Source organism: Lycorma delicatula, chromosome 12 (genome assembly GCF_047948215.1).
Source record: "Lycorma delicatula isolate Av1 chromosome 12, ASM4794821v1, whole genome shotgun sequence".
Lineage (NCBI taxonomy): Eukaryota > Metazoa > Arthropoda > Insecta > Hemiptera > Fulgoridae > Lycorma > Lycorma delicatula.
The window spans coordinates 53,043,627-53,056,691 of NC_134466.1; the positions used below are offsets into that span (position 1 = coordinate 53,043,627).

The following is a 13,065-nucleotide window of genomic DNA, read 5'->3' on the forward strand; positions in this document are numbered from 1 at the left end:
TAGTTGTCATTGATCCTTGGAGTGGTGCGCAACGTGCATTTGCTATCAAAGCGTTTTACAAAAACAATGACAGTGTGGAGGGAGCGCGTAGAGAATTTTGCCGTCATTTTAATCTGGGACGGCACGACCGTGTTCCATCAGCACATGCAATTAAAACATGGATATCTAATTTTTAGGAAACCGGTTCGGCAATGAAAAAGAAACCTCCAGGCCGTGAGCGAACCGTCCGTACACCACAGAATGTTCAAGCTTTACAAGATGCTGTCATACGAAGTCCACATAGGTCAATCCGTCGTCTCTCAGCATCTTTACAATCGCATGGTTCAAGTGTTCGAAGAATGTTAGTGAAGGACTTGCAATACCATCCGTACAAGTTGCAGATCGTCCAGGAACTGAAATCGAACGATGCAGTTGTGCGAGCACAATTCTGTAATGTAATGTTTCAGAAGATAAATGATAACGAAGGGTTATCCACAGTTCACGAACTGTGGATGTCAGACGAAGCGCATTTCCACCTCAGTGGATTTGTTAACAAACAAAATTTCAGATACTGGGCACAAGAAAATCCTACACAGCTACACCAGCGTCCGTTGCACAGTCAGAAAGTGACCGTGTGGTGTGCTATGTCATCTTACGGTGTTATAGGCCCTTATGTTTTTGAGGATGACAACGGTCTTGCGATTACAGTGACGTCGGCTCGTTACGTATCCGTGCTTGAAACCTTTGTTGTGGAACAACAAAAGAGATTTCCACCGATTCTTAACACAGCCTGGTTTCAACAAGACGGAGCAACGTCACATACTGCACGAATATCAATGGCAGCTGTACCCCGATTGTTTGGACAACGTGTCATTTCACGAAATGGTGACGTTAGATGGCCTCCCAGATCGCCTGATCAATCTTGCGATTACTTTTTGTAGGGTTACCTTAAAAGCAAAGTGTTCCATAGTAGACCTGCTACAACGGAAGAACTGAAGGTAAAGATCCGAAAAGCAATTGCGAAAATTCCAGTTGCGAAGTTACGTCAAACCATGAACAATTTAACGAAGAGACTTCGTGAGTGTTTACGTAGAAGAGGAGGTCACCTGCAAGATGTCATCTTTAAAAAAATAAACTAAAATGTATGTATTCTAAAATGGCAACATTTGTACAATTACTTGAAATAAAATTCATTTTCTAAAAAAATTTTAATTGACGTTATTTAATTTTTTTAATTTCCCGTTTCTTTGAATCAGCTTTTTATACTGAGAACCTATGATCAATTATGTCTATATTGTAAAAATATTCCAGCAAATGCATAATTTTTTTTTTAATTTTAATTGGCATCTAATACTATTGCCATTACCCAAATACAAAATTAATCTCAACAGCATGCATAAAATTGCAGCCAGCGTTATTTAATTTTCGTAATTTATCGGAACTGATCTCTTAAACAAGTACTTGGCTATTATCATTTTAAATTCAATTAGACATTCCATTGTTTTAGAACCACCAGATTGTAAAGAATGCAAATTACAACCTAATCAAATTTAGTAACTGAAGATTGGTACACCTGCAAAATAGCCGCCAAACAGATGTTTACTATCGGTATGGTCGTCCGACAATTCTTGAGTTTTCAGATACTTGCGTGTGTGAAATTTGGTTATTTTACCGTCATTTTTTCGTGGGTGGGAGGCTTTATGATATCGCCACATAAGCTTTGAAGCTTGTGCGTGGAATATGATATGGAATTTTGTAACTTATGAAAAATGACATGCCTGACCGGAATCTATTTTTAATTTTTAATTTCCCGTTTCTTTGAATCACTCTGTATTTCTTTAAATTTTTGCCGGCCTCCGTGGCGCGAGTGGTAGCGTCTTGGCCTTTCATCCGGAGGTCCCGGGTTCGAATCCCGGTCAGGTATGGCATTTTCACACACGCTACAAATCATTCATCTTCATTCTCTGAAGAATGCCTAACGGTGGATCCGGAGGTTAAAAAAAAAAGAAAATTCAGTAATTATTGCAATTATTTATTATTTAAATAATCAAAACATTGCTGATAATTAGTCGAGGTTAGCGAGCGTAGGTAAAAAAAAAAATTTGTGTTACCTAAAAATTGTTTTTGAGTTGATTTGGGCAAGAATTTTTGGATAGCATAAAACGAAAATGTACCAAATTTTTTTCGTAATTTGTGACCTTCATAAAAAAAACTTCAACTTTTGTAAAAAAGATCTTTTGCTGAAGTGTCCCAGTAAAGATTTGAAATTTTATTTCAGCCAAAACCCCCTTCACTAAAAATAATAATAAGCTGCTTAATTAAAAAATATTTGTCTCAAAAAATCAAAAGGTTATAAGATTTTTTTACTTAATGAATGCTTTCAAGTCTTTTCTCTATAAGAAATTTATTTTACTTTCATTTTTATTTTATTCGTTCTTAATTTTATTAAACGTTTTATTTATACGTGCCTTCCAGTAAGTGTTACATAACACAAAGCTAATGATAATGTAGTAGTTCATTCCTAGGTTGTATGTGCTCGAAACGGTTTAAATATGAATAAAAGAAAAAAAAACATTTTTTGTGAATGAGTCCTCATCATTACTATTTTAAGTGCAGTGTGTGTGTGTGTGTATGTGTGTGTGTAATATTGAATTATACTTTCTATTTATTTTAAAATGAACTTCAAAAGCAAGTTTTTTTTCTAAGTAAGGAAAACAGTTTAAACAAACACTCTAACTGTAAAACATGTTTAAATGGAATTATTAACTAACTTTTTACCCGTAAAAAGTATCTGTAAATTACTGTAAAGAACAGTACTTTACAAATTGTTAATACGGTATTAACTATGGTGTAATGTTAATTTAACGCTGGTTTTTATAAGTAATATAATATTGTTTCATAGAATTATATATGGGTAAAATATGAGATATTTTATTAAATTATACAGCTTTTTTGTTATGTTGAAATAATTTTAATTGATTTGTAAAAAAGTAGGTCATTAATATATATATATATTTATTTATTTATTTCTGTTTGTGTGAATGCACAACATTTTTTAAGTGCGTATTGAACATTTTGGGATGTTTTTTAACTAACCTATCTGGATAGTAATATTATGTGTTTATTAATTTTTGTCATTTAATAATATTGATAATAATAAAAATATAATTTATCTATTAGAATTGAAAAATATTTCCTAAAGTTTATAGTATAAAAATTCATCCAGTGTTTAACATTAATAGAGTAAACTTGAGAAAATAAATAATCTTAATTCTTTTGAGCAAATAATCAACTAACATCGCAAAGGAGAAATAAATATCCTTATAAAATGTTTAAATTCCAACAAACTAAATGGACATACATGAATAATATTTGGACCCCACAACCATTTTTTTCGGTCTTCGCTTTTAATGAGCCATTTGCTCCTTATATTAATTTTAATATTTCTTACACAGTGTGCGGCAGCATAATTTGCTGATTTGAAGAATCAATAAAAACAAAGATTTTATAGGATCAAAACACGCATTGCAGTTCGCGACGTGTGAGCCGTGGCTCCTTCTTTCTTTTTCCTGTTTAGCCTCCGGTAACTACCGTTTAGATAATACTTCAGAGGATGAATGAGGATGATATGTATGAGTTTAAATGAAGTGTAGTCTTTGTACATTCTCAGTTCGACCATTCCTGAGATGTGTGGTTAATTGAAACCCAACCACCAAAGAATACCGGTATCCACGATCTAGTATTCAAATCCATGTAAAAATAACTTGCTTTACTAGGACTTGAACGCTGTAACTCTCGACTTCGAAATCAGCTGATTTGGGAAGACGCGTTAACCACTAGACCAACCCGATGGGTTGAGCCGTGGCTCCATCCTGCTGAAACCACACAACCCTGAAATCCGTTTCGTCAAGCCTTGGCAAAAAAAATAAATGGGCAGCTGCATGCTTGCGTGCCGAGCGCCGAGGAGATCGCAAAAAAAGGACTGCTTTACCGCCTCGATGTTTTGGAGTGATCTTACGGACCGTTCCGTAACGGCGATCTTCTCTTTTCAACAGTGCCAGTTCTCCTGAATGTGTTTGTCCGCGTAACAATCTATTGGCGACCAGGAACACCAGCTCTGGTGGGGCAATCTTAAAGTGTGCGCGGAATGCTCGCTGCGTAACGACGATCGAGCGACTATTAGAAAATTAAGCCTCTACGGCAAACGCGCGCACCGTTCCTTCGCCCACAGCATTCTCGGTACTGAAGTGGAAGGGAGAAAAAACTTCCCGATCCACCGGTTCAAATGAGACCATCCGCACCCTCTAACGGCCAAACCTCGTTTACTAGCGCCTAATTCAAATCAGCAAATTAAAAATTCCCGCACCCTGTAGCTCTGATCAAAATCTATTTATTAAAAATTAAAGTTAAAAAAAAATTAAAAATTTGTTTCTATAAAAATAATAAATATTTATGTTATTTGAATTGTATTAGTATAAGAACAATTTTTGATGTTAAATGATCATCTATCAATCTTTTTTGAGGTAAACTTTCTCTTCTCTACATGTAAATTAGAATAAGACATGGTAGCCAGTCCAAGTGAAAAGTATACGGTTTATGCTCTATTTAAGCTTACTTTTAACTGCTGACTTGAACTGCCTAGTACAACATTGAGGTTAGCAATTTATTCAATTGTTTGATTAACTGTAATCATTTCATAATTAAAAGCGTTTTGTTTTTTACTCTATTGACACAATGATTAAAAGTAATGACTAATGTGGTTTTTTTATTCATTAACATGTTTTATCTTGCCATTTTTCTGTTTTTATTTACTTTTGCTAATTTTTTTTATAACTGCTAATGAATGATATTTTAAAATTTAAACCAATATCCAGTTTATCCATTTTTAAATAGTTTTTCAGAATTTTCTCTGTTTGGGTATTTTTTCAATAACCATTTATTACGGCTCATTCCTTGTACTTTCATACAGCATTTGGATTTATGGAAGGTTTTATTTTTATAAAGAAATATTTTAACTTAGTTAATTGCAATATCTTATCCTTTTTTTACAGGGTCAAATGATAAGAGTTCAATCTGAAAAGACTATAATGAAATCAAATTTTGATCCAAAGAAAAAAACAAAAATTATAATCCATGGTTTTATTGACACACCTCTTAGTTCTTGGGTTAAAGTAAGAAGGTTATGTTTTTTATTTATAAACTTATTATAAATTTTATATATAGTTTATAATTTAATTTAACATAAGTTTTATCATGTTTTTTTTTTTAACAATTCTACATTCTATATGTGGGGTAGCTGAAGTATAATGCACTCACTCATTATTTGTAAATGAAAAAAGGATAGGTCAAACGAAACAAAAAAGGATATCAAATCTCTTTTCCATAAAAAAGAATGGTGCCTGGATTTCTTTGTTGTATGTGCATACATTTTTATTTTATCTGCTATTGGCATAAAATGGACCAATGGTGGTGTGCTGGGCGGCTGTGTGCTGCACACAAACGATTCATTCATTCGAATGATTTATACTTCTTGACACGAACAATTTATCTAAAACCATGTAACTTTTTCGCAGCAGGCCATGGCATGGGCCTGCCATTTTCTTAGTATTCAATAAAAGTACAGTTTATCTGCTATGAACACTTAATATTTTTTTCCAATTTCCCCATCATTTACAGCAACGCATTCTCCGACAGTGAAGTGAACGAAGAATCCAAGAATTAACTGCATCCTTCAGCTCATCATTTGTGGTGAAATAAGTATTGCAGAAAGAAGTGAAAATCGCAGGGTGACAAATCGTGAGTATGGAAGTTGTGAAGTAAGTTCAAATTTCAACTTACATGAACCTCGGCATTGCACATGATATATGTGATTGAGCATTGTTATGTTGCAGAATTATCAGCTCCATGGATTGTCAAACTTTATGTACATTTCTCCTAAAGTATTTTAGAAGCACCAAAAGAAATTGTTTTCACCTCTTTTTGGTGTTTATTAGTAATAACAGAAATTGATCGATCACCTGTAAGATTCATCCTTATTACTCACTTCTGATGCATAAAACTTTATTGCCTACCTATTCATAATACTTTGATTATTAGTTAGCTTTTAGATGGCAATAAATGTCACTTTGTTAAAAATTCAGTCACTTGTTTTAGACACGTTGACATAGCAGGTGTACTCGACTCCATAACAATGGCAACTGCCAGGAAATGAGATGGCCTGAATCAACAGATTTTGGAAATTTAGTAATAGGGGAACAATACCACTAGAATGCAACCCTGTCATTTTGTGTGACTTTTTTTCTCCTGTTTTATTATAGTATAATTTACATTTCAGCCACCCCTCATATATTTCAAAATATGTTTTCACAAAGAAAAGTCTGTAATATTTAATCATCTGTATTTATTTATTTAATTTATTATCCAGAAAATTTACATCTTCCTTAACACAAGAAAACTCAGTTAAAAATGTGAAAAGTCAACAACAGAACTACTTACAGAATGGTTTATTGCTGATCATGTTAAAAGTGGTAATTTTATTAATTTATTTGAATAACTAATTACTATATATGACTCACTTTCAAGAAATTACACGGACTCTTCCGGATGAACTTTCAAAGTTACTATCAACTTTTTCAATAGAATTAACCAGGCACTGTTGTAAATAGTACATATATTAACAAGATTAGGAAATTCCATTAGTATGTAACTGAATAAAACATTCTATCTACATTGTGTTTTTTATTTAATATATCTACGTTATAAAATTATAGCATTTTCAGGAAAGGTTACTTTATCACTTTCAAAAATACAAACTGGATATAGAAGATTGCAGATCATACTAACAAAACATAATGACAAAGACAGCAACCTAGAAGTATTCAGATTAAACTGTATTTATAGCACTAATACTATATTGGACAGACTGGATGCATATCCACCAACTGAAACAAAGATTTAACCAAAATAAAAGAAGATTTGATGTTAGGATGTAAAAGCCAAGATTTCAACACACTTGAACATAAGCACATTAAATTTGACAAAGAATATTAGATAAATTATATTATTCAACTGAATGTTAAAGGGGTTTCCAAATCTTCTTCAAACAAGCACTGTTAGCTATATTTACTCTACTGAAGTAAGAGCTGCGTAATTTAAAGTTAGTTTTATGTAGATTGTCAGTTGCTAAATAAAGTATTCTTTCTTGCTGTTTAATAAAGTTATTTCTTTTTCTTCAGTATACTGGACAACAAAGTTGCATTTTTTGTTTGTTACAAGAATGTTAATAGCTGAATCTTATTTTTGACACTGATTTCAAATGCATAAATGGTCATTTTCTATTGGGCATTTTTTTTTTTGTAATTACCATTTTTCATTGTAAGAAAAACTTTTGTAGTTTTGACCTTTGTCAATATCTGCCCATTGATTTCTAAGAAAGTTATTTACCTTTTTAAAAGAGTTCCATGCAGCAACCTCACAGTCGTTCAAACTGTTTTAAAACTCAATATCATTCATTAGTTTTTTTATTTGTGGTCCAACAAATATACCTTCCTTTATCTTAGCATCATTTATAAAGGAAACTTATGTTTTAGAAAATGAAATCCAGCCCCACCATGATCCATTGTTTTAATGAAATTTTTCATTAAACCTAGCTTAATGTTGATTGAAGGTAAAATTTTTCAGATTTTACTAGAACTGGACTCATAATGTTTTTCTCTTCCACAGTCAGTTTTCTTTTTTTTGTTATCCTTTTTTACGTAATGATTTTTCCTATCTCTTCTGTCTTTCTTGCACAAGTAGCAACAAAATTTAGTACACCCAAGTTAAACACCAAGTAACATTTGTGGAGACTTTAGGTCTCCACAAATGTTTCTCATACTGAATCATATCCAACAGAAGTTTCATATCTTCATACGATTCCTTCATGTGAGCTTCATGAACTAAAGGGATTGATTGATGAGATATTATTTCCAGCATGAAGAAGAACTGCTTTCAAACTACACTTTAAGGATTCTATAAAAAGAAGCCATTCATCAGGATTGTGCATATGCCCCAAAGCTTTTAGGAAAGATAAACAACATAAGTGCTTGTACTGGAAGAAGAAATGACAAATTCACACTCCCTGTCATGGAAAGCAGTTATTTTAACATTATGTTGTAAAAGATTCTATATTTTCTTGTGATGCAAGAATTTTTGCTTGATTCTTGCATACATTTAGATTATGAATGAGATCATTTAATTCTGATTGATTAATTAATTGTGGTTCAGTATTTATATTTTCTAAAAAGTCACTTGAGAAAATTCAAAATTTTCTCAAGTATTGTCTCTTTTTTTTAAATTCCTGCTTTTTTAAATTCTCTTTTAAATTCCAAAACAGTACTAACAATTTTTCTCCATTTTGGAGTAAATGCTGTTTAAAAATTTTCAAGAATTCAAGTAGATTATTTGTATATCCACAGTCACAGCAGCAGTTGAGTGGCAGGCATTCCATTCTCATAGTTGACGTCTTGGCTTTGTGTCTCTATCGTTTTTTTCTGCTTTTAGTTTTTTCTTACATATATATGTACATTTGGTTTTTTTTTTATAACTCAATATTTATAATGTACTTAAATAAATTTGGAAAAGCTGGAATTTCATGTTTGCTAGTTATCATTTGATTTGAATATAAAAATCGTTAACATAAAAATCTTAATGAATGTGGTTAATAGAAGTCACATGGGTAATGAAGGATTAACCCACCAGGTTGGTCTTGTGGTGAATTCATCTTCCCAAATCAGCTGATTTGGTAGTCGAGAATTCCAGCGTTCAAGTCCTAGTAAAGTAAGTTATTTTTATACGGATTTGAATACTAGATCGTGGATACCGGTTGGTGGTTGGGTTTCAATTAACACATCTCAGGAATGTCAGGAATGGTCGAACTGAGACTGTACAAGACTACACTTCATTTGCACTCATACATATCATCCTCATTCATCCTCTGAAGTAATATCTGAACAGTAATTACTGGAGGCTAAACAGGAAAAAGAAGGGTAATGAAGGATTAACCGATAGACAGCAAATGAATTTTGTTTTATAAAACTTTAAAAAATTATAAGAAATATTATTTTAATTTTCAGTATGCCAATTTCAATTTGTTCAACAATTACAAAAAAAAAAAAAATATATATATATAATTATTATCAGATTACAATAAGCAAGCTGAAAATTAAAATATTTATTATAGTTTTTCAAGTTTTATAAAACAAAATTTGTTTTTTAAGTTAATAATTGTTATATTCAAACAAAATAATAACCAGCAAATGTAAAGTTCTGTTTTTCCCGAATTTGTATAATTATTATTGTAAATAATATATTATAAAAACTCATTTATATAATAAAATGGGCAGAAGTAGAAAAATGGGTGCACTATGAGAAAAAGAAGAAATAAAGCAAAAAAAGAAACAATATTGGCTAGTTCCTCCTAGTAGGCTGCTTCAGAATAAATAAATTACACGTCTCATACTCAAGACTTCTCATTTGTAAGACTGGAATGCTCACCACTCAGCTGCTGTGATTGTGGATTTGCAAATTAGCTACTTGAACCATTCGAGAAACTTACAACTATCTTTAAATGGAATTTACTCCAAAATGGAGCTTAGTTGAAAGCTGTCATTTTGGATTTAAATTAGAATTCCCTCTCCTCTCATCCTGGAATAAAGCATCAATAAACAACATTGTAAGCTGACTCCCTGCACTTGTAAGACAGATTTAAATTTAATCTTACTATAATACAGATAATTTATTTGGTGTTTATTAATAATAACATAATATATAATTTCACTGTATGAACTGTTTGTGAGGAAGGAGATAGTCAGTATGTTACAAGTAAATCTATCTAATGCTACTTTAGCTCTGAATAGCAAAAATGATGGTATTATTAGAAAGTTGAAATCATGCTTCACATTGATAAAAGTTATTTCATACATACACATTTTATATTTAATATTATAATTGAGCCACGTGTTCGAGAGTAATAGAAATCATATTAATAAAATTGTATATATTTTTTTAAGTTTGATAGTTTAATTTTATTAGGAAATGAGACGAGAATTGTTAAAGCATGCTGATTGGAATATTGTTGTTGTGGATTGGGCTGGAGGATCACTTCCGTTATATACACAGGCGACTGCTAATACACGTCTTGTTGGACTTGAAGTCGCTTACTTTATAAATTTTCTTAAGGTAATAATTATTTATTGTTATTTACATAATTTTATATTAGATTAGATGACCTGGAGTACCTTGAATAAAAATCTAATAAATTCATTGCGGTTGACAAAATTACTTATATGATTCATAATATTAATAATATGTTGTCTTTTTAATAGAAATTGCTATTTGATGACTTATCTGATAATAAGGAGGAACAATCATGAAAAAATCAAACATTAACATAAAAAACAAAATTCTACCCAATATTAGCTTATATAAATGTTAGAAAGGTGTTTTATTTAAACAGAATAAAAGTTCTGAAATTGTCAATAAAAGTACTTTGCGTAAAATAAAATTAATATAAGATAGATTTGGGCTATCTTATTGATCGTAATATTGTATGGTAGGTGTTATAATCTAAAGAAAATTATATTCTTAAAATAGTAAACTTCTATTTAGATCTATTACTTTCTGAGGAAAGTGAAGAGTTTTTAATGTCTTATTCATTGAGCCTAACATAAGTACATCAATATGTTAATCCCTCCAAAATGAAGAGACTAAACTCTACAAGTTACACCTTCATCTTTTCATTGCAGGGATTAGCTGTAGAATAAATGTAGTTACACTCATAAAAACAGCAGATATTTTTTCCCTTATATTAAAAACACATTATAAAAATAAAAAAATAAAAAACAGTATTGTTTCATACTCTGTTATTTTATATTTTAACCTATCTTTCATTGAATGGAAACAATATGTATAATCCACTGTGTCTCGGAGAAAGAGATCCATTAATCCATTGTTTTACACTAACTGCTCAGTTTTTCTTAGGGTTATAACACGTTTGAAACATCTTGAGATAGTGGCACTAGTCAGAGTTGCTTTCTCCAAAAATGCAGTATTTACTCTACATCCAGTTCATTTGATAAATAGAGTGTTTTACTGGATCATTCAGAAAATTCTTGGCCTTATACAAAGATGGCACATTATGAATAAATGTCAGTATGATATTTGTCACGTATAGTCCTTTAAATGGTAAACTGGGAAGTTTTAAATGTTTAGTTACTTGTTTGTGAGGGTGATTAAAGCAAAAAAAAAAGATTTTCTAAAAAGATTGTATAAAACGGAAGTTTGAATTGTTATAAAGTACTTGTTTTAAAAAGTTTAATTCCAATGGAGAAAGAGAAAGATTTAGATCTTTCTAAGATCTATATCTAGATCTTTCTGGAGAAAGAGTTAGATTCCACTTTAAAGGATTCGTTCCTTTTATTTTCGACAATTGAAAAATAGCTGCTGAATTTAAACGTAGTCGCACATCCATTCTAGATGATGAATGCTCAGGATGGCTAAAAACCACTACATCCTATGAAATCATTGCAAAACTCCACAGTACGCTAATAAATGATTGCTGAGTAAACAAGTAAACCTGTTGACATTTCAAACACCTTAATAGACTGTGTCCACAACATTTGGGTAAAAAAAAGTTTAATGCTTGATGGGTTTCACGTTTTTTACGTTTGTTTACCTAAAACATATTCAATTGAATTGAACACTTCTGGGAGCGTACCAGATTGGAATATGATATATCAGGGATTCTGTGATGGAGCTGTGTCTGGAAGGAGGAAGCCATTGACCTAGCTTTAGAGAGCAGGCAGATCAGAGGTAAAATATGGTAGAAACTCTCTGATTGGGCTGTGTAAAGGGTGAAGGTTCTGTTCCAAGGGCAGACCAGATCGGAAGTAGAATGTGTTAGAAACTCATTGGGTGAAAGCATTGACTTCACTCCCAAAAGTGGACTGGATTGGAGTAAACTAGTGTTTTTCTCTTTGTAGAATTATTCTTAATTGTTTTTAATGAATTAAGAAATGTATCTGGTGTACTTATAAGACAAAATTTTTATATTGCGATCAACAATTTAAGAGGTATGAAAATAGAATCTTAGATGTTTATAACAGATTCAAATTTATTTATATACTTGATACTGCAATCATTTAATGAATGATTACTCTGTGTTAGAGATGCAGGGATTGTGCTTCTGCAAAATTGTTAAATAGTTGAAAGGACTACAAATTAGAGTAGATGATTGGAAATGTTTGAAAGAAGCCTGTAGTGAAGGCAATAACAAAGTTGAGTTAAATACCGATGGAAATATCTACCAACATACTTGCATCAATGGCTTCCTGACAAGAGGCCAAACTGTGATATGTAATCAGTTAGAGGGTCAATCAAGATGACCTCCAGTATAGCCCATCAGGGCTAGAAATGGAGGGGCTGGTGTGGCAACTGGAATCATTATCCACCTTTTAACAATTCCAGTTGCCACAGTACTAAACGGGGGTCAGGATGTTCAGTAATGAAATTAATTTCTCTGCAAGTTGGGTGGTGGTGAATAAACAAAACATTTTTTAGTAATTACAAAACATGGATAATCTGTACAAAAGAATAACAAATTCCTAATATGATGGTTTGATATGGACTGTGGCTAACACATATTTTAGGACCACGTTTCTTTAAAGATAATGTGAGAGTTGAAGCATATTTGGCCATGTCAGGTAGCTAGTTAATACCTCCACTTAATCAGGTACAGGAAAGACTACCTGTCAGCAAAATTCTGCAGCACTCCATAATTCTGTTACCAAAAAACTGGCTCATAACTATCTCTCTAACTGATTGGGCGCTGTTGCCATAAGAGTTTGGTGCCCCATTCACTGATCTGAAACCTTTAATTTCTTTTTGGGATTATGAAAAGTAAAATCATATTCAAATATGGAACATTATCTACCTCAAGCAGAATACTGCAGATACAGCTGAACAGATTGAAGAAAATTGACAGTGCTCATGGATCGAAATATTTATAACAAATTTTTCTGTTGAGTTATGCTTTGTAAGTGAAGGACA

The 13,065-nt window shown here is 31.9% G+C and overlaps 1 protein-coding gene across 1 annotated transcript in view; it reads left to right on the forward strand.

The window, feature by feature from the left end:
• LOC142333106 (pancreatic triacylglycerol lipase-like) overlaps positions 1-13,065 on the forward strand; it is a 194,814-nt gene that overhangs the window by 157,992 nt on the left and 23,757 nt on the right. The window contains exons 6-7 of the mRNA XM_075380022.1: positions 5,031-5,150; positions 10,051-10,197. Of these exons, the coding sequence (XP_075236137.1) occupies positions 5,031-5,150; positions 10,051-10,197 (267 nt within the window). The remainder of the gene's footprint in view (positions 1-5,030; positions 5,151-10,050; positions 10,198-13,065) is intronic.